A 16,256-nucleotide genomic window follows, 5' to 3' on the forward strand; every position below is an offset into this window, starting at 1 on the left:
GCAAGGAGCCCGTGACGGCCGTCCACCCGGGAGAGTAATCGCGCTCTGCGGCACGAGCCTTTCAACAGAGATTAGTGCTTCCTGGGGGTCAAGAGCGCGGAACACACACTTCAAGCCCCCTCTCCAGGCTGCAGGCCAACAGGCATCCATGAGACAGACACTCCCTGATGTGTCCCACTCAGCTCTCCTGCCGCTGAGTGACTCTCCCAGGGAGGCCCAGAGCCACATGCTCTTGGTGGCCCCTACTCCTCCAGGTGTTAAAGCAGGTGACCATGTACAGTCCACAAGCACAGGCCATCAGGCTGGGCAAGGATGGGCGAGGAACCAGGCCCCTGCCCTTTGGGGCTCACGAGCTCCAAGCTACAGAATGGGGTTCCAAAGCTCCAGCCACCCGGAGGACACACAGGCCACAGGAAGCCAGCGACCAGTCCACAGAGAGATGCGCTGTGGGGCTCGACAGGCTGAGGTCAGGCAGCGGGTTCCCCCCTTCACAGTCCTCCCAGCCTTGGGCGGGGCTATCCAGGAGGGGGCTGCCCATCCCTGCCAGAGTGCACTGGGGCCTGTATGATGCCAGCCTGAGAAAGATGCGCAACTCCAACTCCACCTGCACGGAGATGCCCCACAGCGGATCCCTGCCAAAATGGCATTTCCAAAGCAAGGAAACTGAGCCCCAGAAAGGCCACAATGATCAAAAACGGTCTCACTGCAACTTCCAGGTACATTCTCTAGGCCTCTGGTTTTGGCCTTTTTAAATGACGGCATATGGACTAAAGAATGGAATACCTAACTGCTTTCCAAGAAAGGAGTTTGTTACTTCTGGGTCAGATTCCACACGTTCACCTTTCTAGCCTTCACACCTCATATGTCACAGCCAAGACTCCTAGGAGGTCCCCTGCCTGCTGTCATGAAGGGCGCCTGCAGCCCGGTGCGCCACCCCCACATGTCCTGCATGCGGCAAACCGCTCAATAAGGACGGCAGTGAACACTTTAAATCGTTGATGGTTTTCTTAATCATCTTAGAATCACTCTGCTACACGGATGCCCCTGGAGTTTCGATTCCTGAATCAGCAGTCTTCCACTCCACATCCGCCCCCCCGCAGTGCCACGCCTTGCAAGGGCAGGGGTGCCTCCCAGACGACTGAAACCAGACAAGGGCCAGGCCAGGCAGACACACGGGCAGCCACTGAACTGCTGGGCCGAGACCGCCAGCCTCCCAAACCCAGAGTCCTGGTCCTAGGAGACGGCTTTCTCAGCTGCAGCCCAGACTCCGCGGTAAGGCCACAACCCAACCCACCACCCACCTAGGTGCTTCCCAACACCACGCTGGCAGGCAGGGCCCACACTCCGCACCATCCAGGTCAGCTGGACCAGTCCCCAGCTTAGGGCAGACAGTGAAGCCTAGATGAAAGGGACAGGAGAGCCCCCTGCAGTCACTGGTGACAAATCCCCCAGAGTTCCAGGAAGCCACACTCACAAAGGCCCAAGGGCAGGGGACGGGTAACTGCCCAACACTCTCCATGAGGCCAAGGGTCTCAGAGCTCTTCCCACGCATGCCCTCCATCCTCCATCCCCTCCCCGGGTGCACCCTCGACAGGTGGAGGGTGAAGAGCGGGAGCAAGGCCTGCCGGCCAGGTGTGCACCACCCTACACTAACATAGCACGCGCGGCGCCCACTCAACCACCCCACACCCGCCCCGGGCCGCCTGCCACGCTGGAATGCAGGGTGGACACTTGCGTTCACCTGGAACCTCTTCCCCACCTCATCCACGTCCTCCTCAGGACTCCCCACCAGATGAAAAGTCCGACAGCAACAGCCTGATCTTGTTCTCCACTGGGTCCCTGACACCAGGCACCAGGCCTGCACACAGGGGGTCTAAGGAAGGTTTGCTGGCCTGGCTTGGAGCCCTGCCCCTCAGCACCTGCCCGTGTAACAGAGCCCCAGGGTCCATGCACAGCTGCCGGTGAAGGTCTCTGCATTCTACCCAGGTAAGACACGCACACGGTACCTCTGACCGTGGGAGATCAGAGCTCTGCACCTGGATAACAGTGGAAACATCGTCAAACAAAAGCCAAGAAAGTCAGATCACTTAGTCCATATCAGCCGCCCCACAGGCTGGTGCTGACTGGCTTGTGATTAAGTGATCATCTCACAGCACTTCTGTTAACACAAGCCCGCTCTCCCCAACGTGGCTCTGCACAAACGGTGCTACCACGAGGACCGCCTGCTTCATGCACACGGCCCTCCTGCAGCCACTGAGCGTGCAAAGGCTGGTCCACCTCTCGGCCCAGCCTCCCCTCCCGCCTGTCCAGCAGAATCAGGACACCTGATTCCAGGCGACCACACCAGTGAGAAGCGTGCAGGAGCTGGGAGGAGCAGGATACGGGTGCCGAATGACCACGGGTTCCAGGAATTCAACAGCTCAGGATCTCCTGTTCCTCCCAAGAACCCGGGCCATGCAGTGTAGGTGGAGGGTGGGAAGGGTGGGTGGTGCAGGCAAGACCAGCAGCTCCTGACACAAATGACAGCTACAGCTGGCTGCAGGGAGTGACCCCAGGTGATCCTGTAGAGGTCACACCTCACAGCCCCAAAGCTGACGTTGAGGAATGTTGGGTGGGGAGCTGTGGAGCTCCCCGTAGCCTGCCTGAGATCCCAGCTCTCCGAAGGCCACGGCACTGCTGGGAAGTCCTCGGAGAGAAGGGCAGGTAGTGGCGGGCTGCCCAGGGGAGGCCTTCAGCTTCTCTGCCTCTGGCCCTCGGCTGGTGCTGGCTTCAAGCCGCCTGTCAAAATCCCCCTCCTACCAGCCCTGTCACAAAGCTGCCCAGACCCTTCCTCCATTCCACGCCAGGGCACCCCCTACTCTACCTGTAAAAGTAGGGACCTGGACACCCTGGGAGCTCCTAGCCCACAAGGAGGTGACAGCACGCAACAGGACCCCAGTAAGCACCCATGAGTAAAAACCAGCCCAGATACCACCAGGGATGCCACCGCCTCCTCTAAAATAAATCCTGGAACCTACGGCAGCCGGACTTGTCTAAAGCCTGTCACTATCTGGCCTTAGACTTTTTAAAATCAATTTAAAAAGAGACCTACAAGTAGAAGAGCCCTATCTACAAAGCTTGGAGAAAAGCCCCAAAAAGTGCTCCGAGACCAAGTGAGACCCAGAGCATTTCCACCCCGACACGGTGCGGAGCACTCAGCTGTCTGTGAAGCCAGGCACACGCAGAGGTGGAGCCCAACGGTCTCTTGTGGGAAGCCCTTCTCTCACCTCTCCCTACGGGGTTCCGACACCCACAGCACTGCCCCCAGACTCTGACAGTCTCCAGCCTGACCCGCGGTACCTGGAATGAAGCCCAAGGGCAGCATGAGCCTGTCAGCGCTGCTGGGAACACTCATCTGAAACTTCACAAGGGGGCAGAGAGGGGCACAGGCTGCACCCCAGCCAGGGCCATCGCCAAAGCGAGGCAACTGTCAGGAAGCTCTCTGCTGGCCTTGCTTTGGCGGTCTCGCTGGGATAGTGCAGGACCCCAGGGGGGCCCTGTCACAGCAGCCAAGAGCGCCGGAGGCTCCGCCCATACATCACCACCAACTGCAAGGCACAGAGACGCCCTCGCTCGGTCCTCCACTCTTCAAAGGCTCAGCACACGCCTACTGCACGTCCAGCTCAGGCACTAAAGGGAGACCCCCACTCTTAACTCACAATGCTCAGGATTGAGAGGATGAGTTTACGGAAAACCAACACAACCCCAAGGCAGAAAGCGGCCAGGACTCAGCCACAGGAGGAGCTGGGGTTGAGAGGAGGAGCGATGGCAGGCACCGTGCTCGGACGGAGCTGGGAACCTGGCTCATGCCCCACCCTGGCCTGCACCTCTGGAGGGAAGCACACTCACCACTCTCCAGCTCCAGGGTCCTGGGACCTGCACACCAGAGATGCACAGGCCTGAGGGATCCTTCTCCCTTCAGATTACGGGCTCCACAAGAGCAGCTCATGGTGAACAAATGAGTGAACGAATGAACAAACGAAAAGGGGAAACATGGCCCAGACCACGAGGCATCCGACATGCAGGCCCAGAAGAAAGGGCCGCACTCACACAAGTAGCCGGAAGGCCAAACGCTTCTCCCCCTCCTCCTCCCATGCCCCAAAGAAAACCAAACCGGCGCCAATTAAAATGGACCAACATACCTGACAGTCGCCCGCCTTCCCAAGCACCACCAGGGCGTCTGGTATTGACCAACTCAACAGCCGGGTAATTACAAATCACGCGCACGGTAACTAGGATGATAAAACTGTCCAGGCTGGTCAATTAGACCCTTCCTTAGAGGAAAGTCACACATCCCCTCACTGTCCTCCTAATTGGCCTCACACATCAGGGAAGCTGGGCCCTGAGACTTGTCATCTTGCCAGTCTACAAATGTTTTTGGGAAAATGTCCAGGTCAGCACTGACAGGTGCCCAGCTTTGACTACAGGGGATGGGTCAGCAGTTCCAGGTGGGCACAGCTGCCAGGCCTCTGAGCCGGCAATGCCCGCCTCCCACCTCCCCAGCCCAGCCTCCTCTGCAGCCCCTCCTCACCCCCTCAGGCCTGCCCCTGCTGACAGGTACAATGCCCACCCGGCGGGATGGGAAGCAAAGCCAGATTCAGGCATAACGGGACAGGCAAGGAGCCAAATAACAGCGGCATCTTGGCCACGAGCAAATGATTTCCTCCCTAAAGTGGGGGCTCGGCTACAGGACTTGACACCCACTCCCTTCCTATTTCATAGGGTCCCCCTCAGTGGGAGCTGCTAAATGACATTTCTGAAAAGCCAAGCCTTCGAAGATGCCTGCTCTCCTCACTGTACTGTGACTTCGAGCTGGATCTCTCTAGCAACGTTGAAAGCACACCACCCCAATTAGGTGACGGCAGTCACACGCCGTGACGGGAGCGCACAGCACTCATGCTTTTCGGGAGGGCCGTGTGGCACCAGCTAGGAGTCTCAAACGCACATCTCTTTTGAACTAAAAATTCTCCTTTTAAGAATTTACCTAACCAGCATAGCATGGCTAATTGGAGAAAGAAGCTGGAAACACCCTAAGCATCCATCAACAGGGGCTGCTGGAGTCTCAGTCCGTCTGCACTCCAGCACACCCCGCAGCTCTTTAAAGCAGTTCAGCAGACCAGCCTGTGCTGGGGCCAAAAAACTGTCAAAAACTGAGTGAAAACAGTTGCAGAATAAAACTGTGGAAGGAACCCCAATTTTAAAAGGTGACGGGAGTACATAAAGAGCTTCTATGTACACACATTTCCAGAACGACACACAGGAAACTCATCAGGCATTGCCTAGAAAGACGAACTGGGGCCAAGCACAGCACGCCCTGCTGCCCACCTCCAGGGCAATCAGTTCTATTCTGGAACAGCCCCCCAGGAATATGAGGACACAAGGTGACGATGGCCAGGAAGCTGTGACACGGGGCACCCGGCCCTTAGTGAGGCCACCAGGGGGGGCAGGAAAGGAAGACCACGTTCCACTTGTCCTTCCATTCGTTTGCATTTATGTAGCTTGTTCTGCTTTTCATCAAATGTGAAACTCCTTGACCCTCTGCAGCCTGCACCTGACCCCACATGCTGCCACTCCTCACAGCACTCCTGTGACGTGCCAAAGACCCAGGAGGTGCAGGCAGCCATGGCCGTAGGCCTTCCATAAACTCAGGGGATGGGTCCCTCCCCAAATGAAGGCTGGTTTAAACAGCACCCCCAGGCCACTCTCCAATTCAGTCCAAGTCGCCACTAAGGAATTTTCCTTCCCCTCACAGCTAATCTGAAGAGCTGACCGTCTGCTGTTGACAGGCCAGCTTGAGTGAGGTATGATCTGCATACGTGAACAGTGTGACAAGAGCAGTGTCATGAGCTTTGCTGCATGTACACCTGTGCGGCGATCACCTCTATTACGCCAAAGGGTATTTCTAGCACCCCATAAGACCCCAATCATATCCCAGCACGAGACTCCAGGGATCACTAACCTGCTTTCTGTCACTGTTGCTCAGTTTTACCTTTTTAAAAAGTTCAAATCAATGGGATGGTATAGTAAGTATAAACTCAGTAAGTCTGGCTTCCTTCACTCAGCAAGAGAGACCCGTTCATGTTTCCAAGCACCGCCACTGCTGCGCATTACACTGCATAGAGACGCCACGGTTCACCTGCTGACAGGCACCTGAGTTGTTCCTGCTCTCAGACTGTTAGAATAAGGCTCCTACAAACATTCCTGTACAAGTCTTCATGAGGCCACATTTCTCTTGGGTTTCTCTTAGGTTAAATACCGAGGAATAGAACCACAGGGTCACACCGTAACTGTGTACAAAGCTACCAAACCATTTCCAAAGTGGCCATACCACTTCCTACTCCCAGGGGCAACAGGCCTGGCTGCTCTGCATCTCTGCCAGCAGTCAGGATGGTCAGTCTGCTTAATTTTAGCCATTTTATTGGGTGCCTAGTAGTATTTCACTGTGGTCTTGAAACTGCCTTTACAGAATTTTAAGCAACGAGAGAAATCTACATTACTGACTCCATCTTACTTCTAACCTCACTGGATCTTTTTTTTTTTTTTTTTTTTTTTTTTTGCTTATTCTAATACAGAGGCCAAGATAACTATGAGAGGAAAGTAGTTTATAGTTAAACTTCAAGGCAAGGAAAAATGACACCCGTCCTTGTTTGGAGATTAAGACTGGCATTACTACAGGGGCCTGAACTTTGCTAAAGAACAGGCACGGGTAAACCATGACCTGTCACTGCTTACTTAGTTTGCTCTTCTACAGTACCTGCTGCCCGGAGTCATGTAACCAGACGATGTCAGATTCGGAACTTCCCTAACGGCTCCTACAGACATCACTGCTGTGAAACCTAAAAAACTGGTCTTTGGGATATTTTTCAGATTTAGCATTTCAGCAGATCAAGAGATGCCACCTGGACTTGTGACCCCATCTCCCAGGAACTGACTCAGCTGCACGGAGACAGTCCTGACACCCCTATGATTGCATCCCCAACACAACCAACCAGCATTCACCACTTCCTGGGCCACTGCCCGCCAAAACACCCTCAAGCCCTCGCCTCCGAATTCTGAGGGAGACAGATGTGAGAGTTATCTCCCGTCCACCTCCCTCGGCTGGCTCTGCAATCATTAAACTCCCTCTCTGCAGCCACACCTGACGTTCTCGGTGCGTTGGCTTTCTGGGCAGCAAGAAGAACCCTGTCGGGCGATTACAGTCTTAATTTGCATTCCCCTAATAACTAACAATGTTGACCATCTTTTCGTGTCCTTATTTACCATCTATATACCTTCTCTTGTAAAGTATCTGTTAAAAGCAGGCCGGGTGCAGTGGCTCACACCTGTAATCCCAGTGCTTTGGGAGGCCAAGGCAGGCAGATCACCTGAGGTCAGGAGTTTGAGACTAGCCTGGCCAATATGGTGAAACCTGTCTCTATTAAAATACAAAAATTAGCCAGGTGTGATGGTGCATGCCTGGAACCCCAGCTACTCAGGAGGCTGAGGCTGGAGGATTGCTTGAGCCTGGGAGGCGGAGGTTGCAGTGAGCCAAGATCGTGCCACTATACTCCAGCCTGGGCGACAGAGCGAGATTCCATCTCCAAAAAAAATAAATAAATAATAAAGTATCTGTTAAAAGTCTTTTGACCATTTTTTAAACTATGGTAATCTTACTAATTTGTAAGAGTTCCTTCTCTAACCTGGAGCACATCTTTGGTCAGATACACGTTAATATCTCGCAAATATTTTCCTAGTCTATGGTCTGCCTTTTTTTCACTTTGTGTCTTTTGAGAGCAGAAGTTTTCAATTTTGATGAAGTCTAATTTATCAATTTTTTCATTTACGGTTCATGCTCGTTGTATCGTAAGACCTCTTTGCCAAACCCTAGCTTCCAGATTTTGTGACTTTTACACACAGGTCTATGCGTCATTTAAGTTAAATCTTGTGTCCAGCATGAGGCAGGTGTTAAGGCTCATCCCCACCACAAACAGCCTACTGGTTTACCACGCACGGTGAAAAGATTCTTTCTCCCACTGAATTACCTGGACACTTTGACAACAATCAACACTGTATTATTCTTCAATCATTTCTGAACGTTCTACTCTGTTCTATTGATTTACATATGTCTATACTTAATACCACAGTCTCAATTTATGCAATTTACAATGTGTCTTGAAATTGGACAGTGTAAGCTGTATAACTTGTTCTTTTTCGAAACTGTTATGGCTATAACAATTTACAAGTGCTTTACATTCCCATAGAAATTTTAGAAATTGTCAGCCAGGCGCAGTGGCTCACGCCTGTAATCCCAGCACTTTGGGAGGCCAAGGCGGGTGGATCACTTGAGGTCAGGAGTTCAAGACCAGCCTGGCCAACATGACGAAACCCTGTCTCTACTAAAAATACAAAAATTAGCCAAGCATGGTGGTCCATGCCTGTAGTCCCAGCTACTGGGGAGGCTGAGGCAGGAGAATCGCTTGAACCCAGGAGGCAGAGGTTGCAGTAAGCCAAGATCGCACCACTGCACTCCAGCCTGGGCAACAGAGTAAGATTCCGTCTCAAAAAAAAAAAAAAAAAAAGAAATTTTAGAGATCAGTTCATCAATTTCTGCTGGGGCTTTGATTGGGACTATGTTAAATATTTGGGTCGATTTGAGCAAACTGCCATCCTAACAATAATGAATCTTCCAATACACGACCACAGTACCTTTATGATACTCTGAAATATATATTTGGTCTTTCTGTTCCCTGACATACATGCAGCTCCTTATCTGGAGTGAGAAGAGTATCTCTTGTGAACTAATGAGCTGAGTGCTGGTTGGCGGCCCCCAGGCAGCTTCAGATAGGGTGGTCATCTGAAACACCAATGTGGGATTAGAGAGTTGGGACTTTGAGTCCCACCCCTCAATCTCCTAGGAGGGGAGAGGGGCCAAAGGGTGAGTTGACTTCCAACGGCCAGTGGTGTAATCAATCATGCCTCTGTGATGAAGCCTCCAGAAAAACCCATAAATAAGGCCAGGGTTCAGAGCTGCACACACGGAGGCTCCTGGAGGGTGGTGTGCCCAGAGAGGGCATGGAAGCTCCGCGCCTCTCCCCATACCTCACTCTGCCAACCTGTTCACCTGTATTATTTGTAACATCCTTTATAACACATGACTAAACATAATAAAGCATCTTCCTGAGTTCTGTGAACCACACTAGCAAATTAATAAACCCAAGGAGTGGGTAGCAGGAGCCTCGTTTAACAGACTGTCAGTCAGAAGTACAGCTGACGTCAGTGAAAGAGGAAGAGAAGAAAACGGTAAAATGAAGCAGAGATGCCAGCCAACAACTTGCACCTGGAATCTGAAGGGGGCACAGACATGTGGGACTGGGCCCTGACCCGGTGGAAGCTGATGGAACTCCAGGTGGAGAGTGTGCAGATGAGGCTACAGGACACCCAGCTGGTGACCCCTGGAGAACTGCTTGGTGTGGGGGAAACCTTCCAGTATCTGGTGTCAGAGGCTGTGTGAGAGCAGAGGGGAAAAGAGTTCATTTTTCCTCTTACAATGTCTCCATTTTTCTACATTAGGTGATCTTTAATGTCTCAGTTGCGTCTTAAGCTTCTCAGTGTACAAATCTTACACAGATTTTCTTAAATGCATTCCTAATATTTCATGGACTTTGGTGCCATCATACGTGGTATGTATTTCGAGTGGCTCACCGCTAGTATACAGAAACATAACCTATTTTGGTACATTGTCCTTGTATCCCGTGACCCTGTAAACCTCACGGTTTAGACCTACTGGCTTGTCATTTATTCCCTGGGAATTTCTATAGATAATTATGTTGTCTCCAGGTACAGTTTTACTTCCTCCTTTCCAGTCTGTCCATCTTTTCTTTTTGCTTCCCTAATTATACTGGTGAAGATTTCCAGTACAGTGCGACCAGGGGTGATGGGAACAGACACCCTGCCTGGTCTCCGTGTCAAGGATGCAATCCGTCTCACCTTGTATTATATCAGCTGTGGTTTTCTGCAGGTGTCATTTACCTAGTTGAGGAAGTTCTCTTCTCTTCCTAGCTTACTGAGAATTTTCAATCAGAAACGAGTTTTGGATTGTTACAAATGGTTGTGCTATTCGCCTACGGAGGTGGCCTGCACCCCCTTTCATTCTACTGAAACAGGTGATTTTCCAAAGAGAAGCAAGCACCCTGCATTCCCAGATGGCCTCCAGCCTCACGCCATCTTTCCCACTGGCCTCTCTCTATTACTCCCCCTCCTCCTCCCGTCCCCCTGAGTTCTTGCCGAGGATGACATGTACCTCAAAGGGTGTGTGCTGGCATCCACTTTCCTCACCCGTAAGTCATTCCCCAAGACAGACCACGCTCCTGGGAGACCAAGCTGATGACATCGCTGCCTCCAGACACACGCCTCGCACTGCTGCTAACTCCCTCAGCCCAACTTCCAGCACCCTAAGGATGAGGGTGTCCACACCACACTCACGGCACTGGTATCCTGCCCTTCCCCACATGTGTGTTCATGCAGGCTCATCCACACACACCGTGTCCCTCCCTGTCTGTGACTTCAAAGTCGTAGAAACTAACATGCCCCCAGCCTGCATGACCCCGTGCACCGCACACGTCACATGTGCCCAGGCCTGTGTGACCCATAAGGACCTCGTTCCACAGGGTCTTCCCTGACTCACCGCAGCCAACCTGCCCAGCCTCCTCTCCTAAGACATAAGAAGCCCCACATGGAGAAGAGGGTCACCAGGCCACTCTCTCCTGGGGCTCAGCCAGGGTTCATCCAAGCCCGGGGCGAGGCCGAAGAGCCCTCTGAGGACTGCAGGACGTCAGCGCCCTGTCCTTAGGGAAGGGCCCACATAGAGGATGTCTGGCCTCAACGCCAGGAGCTCACAGCCCACAGCCCACAGGCCTGAGGGCCCCAGGACAGAACAGGTCAGAAACAAGGCAGGCATGGGACAGCCAGAAGCGCCCCCCTGAAGGCAGTCAGGAACAGTGGCCACAAGCCCCTCACATCCCCATCGACCAAAATCCCGATGTCAGCAAGCAAGTCCCACGGTGGGAGAGCAGCGATCCACCAGGCCAGAGAGACCCAAGGGAAGCCGCTGTGGGAAGGATCACCAAGGCGGGGGCACCACCTAGTGGCAGCAGCTCCTCCGCACCCACGGGGCCAGGGGGCCTTGGCAAGCCCCAAATCCCAGCAAAGCCTGGGCCCGAAGGCAAGCAGACGCCAGCCCACCCGGCACAGGCCCAGGGCACTCCCAGCCACAGAGCCCTCTGCTTCCAGGACATCTGATGTCACCTCAGGTCCCCATGGCTGAGAGGAGGGGATCCCCAAGCTCGCCCACAGAGGCACGCATGTCTCCACACATGAACAGCAAGTGCACTCAGCCCTCCCATAGGGACCACAAGCGGCCCAGAGCAGCGCAGTGACTTGACACAGGTCTTACTGTTGGTGGCGGAGGGCGGGGGGAGCCTTGAATCCAGCCTCCGAAGCACTATCTATGTTCCTCATCAAAGCTGCAGGGTGCCACACATGTGTGCCACTTGCCTCCCACCCACTTTAAGCTGGTGGTGGGCACAGGCAGCCCACCTCCACCAGCCCTGCAGACCAACCCCTCCTCTCCCTCATCCAGGGCCTGGCCACCAGGGAGGGCAGAGTGAACACGGAACACACAGGCAGGCAGAACCCCCGGGCCAGCTTGCCCTCATGCTGGCCACGCCCAGGCAGCAACCCTAGGCCAGCTCGCCCTCACACAAGCCATGCCCAGGCAGGGCGCTTAGATGCGGGAACAGGGCGGAAAGGAGCCACGGTACTTTGAAACCAGCCAGAGACAGCAGCCAGCTGTGCTAGGTCTGGTGCCCGACTGACACCCAGTGCTCCAGGGCAAACCGCACACTGGACCCTCCAGCAGAGCCGGGCCCATCAGGAACGTGGGGGCCTCTGATGTCCCTTCACAGGAAAGAAGTCACAGAGGTTTCTCATCTGGCCAGAGTATGCCTGGGAGCAGAAGGGTCGCCTTCCAAGCAATTAATAAGCTCAGAGAACAGACAGAAGCACAAAGCATTTAGGCTCCACTGAGGCCGGCCCTACAGAAGTCTGTGTTCTACAGGGGGAGCTCAAGAGGAGACAGCAGCCCAGGCCGTGCTCTGACTTAGCAAAGCTCAAAGAAAATGAAGAGGCACTTTCAGGTGACAGAGAACTGAAGCCAGTAATGCTGATGAGAAGGTAGTGGATTCCAGAACCAGCAGTAGGACAGTATGGTCAAAGGACAGCTCTTTCAGAGAGTCTCAGTCTCAGCCCAGTTTCCAAGAACAGCAGGAAAGACAGGCAAGAAGCGGGAAGCCTTGAAATCTCACAAGCAAACACAGCAAGAGGCCGCCTCGGCACCAGCACCACAGGCCCTGAGCCCCAGGCTCCGATGACTCCTTCAAAAGCATCGCTCCTGCACCTCCTCGAGACCTGGCGCACACAGGGCAACCAGGAAGAGGGGTCCAGACCAGAGCTGCCAGGAGGTGGTCACCTGCAAGGGCACAGCAGCTGAAGGGCAGGGGCCAACTGAGCAGCTGCTGGAGAAAGATGAGTGCAGGGCCCTAGGATGGATGGGACAGGAGGACAGACAGGACCAGACCTGGGAACGGTCCAGCTACCTGTCTATAAGAATACCATCCCCAGCACCCAGGGTGGTCCCCCGGCAGCTCCACCCCACGTCCCTCCACCCAAGCGCTGGCACTCAGCTTGGCACAGACTGCGTGAAGAGGCTGCTACAAGCACCAGACAATCGTCTTCCACTATGGTGGGTGAGAACCGTTTGGATCTGTGTCTCTGCCCCATACCTCATGTTGAATTGTAATCCCCAGTGCTGGAAATGGGGCCCGGTGGGAAGTGTTTGGATCCTGGGGCGGATCCCTCACAGCTTGGGTCTGTCTTCATGATAGTGAGTTCTCATGAGATCTGGTCATTTAGAAGTGCATGGCACCTCCCTCCCAACACTACTCATGCTTGCTCACTCTCTCGCGCTCTCATTCCTGCTTTTGCCATGTGGCGTGCCTGTTCCCCCTTCACCTTCCGCCATGACTGAAAGCTCCCTGCGGCTTCACCAGAAGCCGAGCAGATGCCAGCACCATGCTTCCTGTACAGCTGCAGAAGCCGAGCCAATTCCACCTCTTCTCTTCATAATTACCCAGTCTCTGGTATTTCTTTAGAGCAATGCAAGAACAGACTAATACAGTGGGTTTTTCTTAATTCTAAAAACTCAGTTCATCTCCACTGGTTACAGTTCCCTAAAATGAATGATTTCCCCCACAAGCAATTACTTCCTCAGTATACACCAAAAAGAGTCCTTTCACAAAGCCCCGCAACGCAGGGCAATCAGACGCCTGCCACTGGTTCGCTGTGGATATTCTGCTTCTCAATGAAGATGTTACCAAGGCTTCAGCAGGATGAGTCGCTCGGTTCCACTGTCCCACCCGCTGGGAAAGGCCTCATTAAACCTGAGCAGCCCGGGACAAATGCCCCCCACCAGCCACAGAGATGCCTCGCTGGAGACAGCGCCGGTGAGCCGGAAGCAGGCTCTGCTCTTCCCCCACGACCCTTCAAAGAAGGCGGGACCCTGGAGGCACCTGCCCCTCCCTACCTGATGCTCAGGCCCGTGGTCTGGTCCAGTCTCTCCCAGCTTTGCAGCTTGGCCAGCAGCCTCTGAAAAGGCAACAAAAGCACAGACCCCATCATCACCTGCCACAGGATTATCACATAAGACTGACAATAATGATCACGGCGCTAAGTCCCTGCCCTCTCAGGAGAGCCTGCCCTCATCTCTGAGCTGGGCGCTACATGCTCCAAGTCAGCTTGGAAGCGGCCGGGTTATCATTCCCCAACTGCAGAAGCCACACTGGCGCTTCCTGCCTCACTCCTTCCTGGCCCCATAAATTCAAGTATGAATCCCAGCAAGCTAAAGGCAACGTGTGGCTGTGGAGGGAGAAGGCAGACAGCCTCAGAAAGGATCCTGGGGTTGACTGTGCCCCAGGGAGCAGCCTCGAGTCCTTGAGCCGTGAGGACTCATCCCTCCCCCATCTTCCAGGAGCTCCTCAGGGAGCCAAGCCCTGGAGCAGACAGACTCAGTCCTGGAGCCAAACTTCCCGCCATCACACAGCAGACCAGGACCAGCAGGCCCTAGGAGAGGAGGGCAGCCACCCTGGAGCATGAGGGAGGGTGACATCACTGCCTACAGGCCAGCCCACCCCTCTGTGTCACACGCCTGTCCCACACTGAGCCGCATCCCAAAGAGGTGAGTCTCACGGCCCTTCTAGGATGGAAGCAATCTGAGGGCAGGGACTCTGAGCCTTTGTTCTGGCCTCGCTTCACCTCCACCCAGTGCCAAGCATCATGCTGTTATCAACGCTCCACTTGGCAAGTCAGTTAGGTATTCTCAGAGCCCCTCCTATGCGCAGGCACGCACTTGACTAGTAATTATATAACAGCCAACGCTACAGAACATTCGCTACGCGCCAGGCACTGCTCTGAGCACTTTGCTTAGACTCATGTGAGCCTCACAGTCCCGACAAGGCAGCCAGCACCACTCCTCCCTGTGCAGACGGGGAGACGGACAGAGAGGTGAAGGAGCTGGCCCAGGGACATGGAGCAGCAAGCACCCAACTACGGAGTGTGGCTTGAGAGCCCCAACTCTTCAACCATCAAACAATAAATTACACCGCGGGAGAGAGAAAAGATGTCGCATGGGAGCTGTCTTTTCAGGCTAAGCTCCTACAGAACCCAGCACCTGAGAGAAGAGTCCCTGCCGGATACCCCCGCTGGCAGGGAGCCACCTCACCGTGGGTCACAGGGCCAACACCCCAAAAGGACCTTGGCTGTATCACAGCTCTGAAGAGGACAGAGACGCCATGCCACCCAAGGGGGACTCTGGAAGTGGCCAGCCGGACAGGTAGGCAGCTGCAGTGCACTGCAGATGGAGTCTGCTCTCCTGCCAGGCCCCACAACCACTGGAGAAAGGCGGCACAGGTGTGCCAGGCACAGAGGGGAGTGATTGTGGCCACAGGGAAGTGGCGTGAAGGACAGAGGACCCAGGCAGGAGCCAGAAGGCCTAAATTCTGGTCCAAATTTGCTGTGCACCGGGCAAGAGAGGGAGCTTCTCTGAACCTCAGTTTCCTCCTCTGCCCACAACACGACTGCAGGATGTTTTCCAGCACTGACATCTTCCTACCAACTGCCGCGGTGAAGGCAGAAGACCCCCAGCACAGGGCCCTGCCAGCCCTGGTCCTCACAGTGCCACACGCATTCTGACTCACCCTCTGTACCAGTTTCCTGCTACAACCGAAAAAGATCACCACAAACTAAGTGGCTTCAAACAACACAAATTGGTGCGGCACAGAGGCTCACGCCTGTCATCTCAGCACTTTGGGAGGCAAAGGCGGGAGGATCACTTGAGCCCAGGAGTTCAGGACCAGCCTGGGCAACACAGGGAGATCCCATCTCTACAAAAAAAAATTTAATATTTAAAAAGCCCGGCCGGGCGCGGTGGCTCACGTCTATAATCCCAGCACTTTGGGAGGCTGAGGCGGGTGGATCACGAGTTCCAAGAGATCAAGACCATCCTGGCCAACACGGTGAAACCCCATCTCTACTAAAAATACAAAATTTAGCTGGGTGTGGTGGCGCACGCCTGTAGTCCCAGCTACTCAGGAAGCTGAGGCAGGAGAATCGCTTGTACCCGGGAGGCGGAGGTTGCAGCAAGCCGGGATCACACCATTGCATTCCAGCCTGGGTACAGAGCGAGGCTCCATCTCAAAAAAAAATTTTAAAAAGCCCACAAATATAATATTTTATAGTACTTTAGTTCAGAAATCCAAAACGGGTCTCCCCGAGCTGGAATCCTGGTGTTGGCGGGATTGTGTTCCTTCTGCAGATGCCAGGGGAGAGTCCACTTCCCTGCTCTTTCCAGCTTCCAGAGGACCCACATTCCTTGGCTTGTGGCCCGTCCTCCATCTCCACATCCAGCAAGAGCTGCCAAGTCCCTCTCACGTCACTCTGAGCCCCCAGGATGGCCCAGGAGCCCCTCCCCGCCATGGGCCAGCTGACCAGTCACCTCATTCGCCCTGCCAGGGAAGGTGCTGTGTTCACAGGCTCGGGGGATGAGGCATGGACCACTCTGGGGACCACGATTCTGCCCCCCACCCCATCACAGCAACCTCCATCTTGTAGGTGAGCAGCTGGTTGGC

The 16,256-nt window shown here is 54.3% G+C and overlaps 1 protein-coding gene across 30 annotated transcripts in view; it reads right to left on the minus strand.

The window, feature by feature from the left end:
* The window catches only part of MAD1L1 (mitotic arrest deficient 1 like 1), a 414,737-nt gene that overhangs the window by 381,085 nt on the left and 17,396 nt on the right, over positions 1-16,256 (minus strand). For all 30 annotated transcript variants that reach the window (XM_024241280.3, XM_063725878.1, XM_063725875.1 and 27 more), the window contains one exon: positions 13,658-13,719. In XM_024241280.3, coding sequence (XP_024097048.1) covers positions 13,658-13,719 — 62 coding nt within the window. The remainder of the gene's footprint in view (positions 1-13,657; positions 13,720-16,256) is intronic.

This window comes from Pongo abelii, chromosome 6 (assembly GCF_028885655.2).
Source record: "Pongo abelii isolate AG06213 chromosome 6, NHGRI_mPonAbe1-v2.0_pri, whole genome shotgun sequence".
Taxonomy (NCBI): domain Eukaryota; kingdom Metazoa; phylum Chordata; class Mammalia; order Primates; family Hominidae; genus Pongo; species Pongo abelii.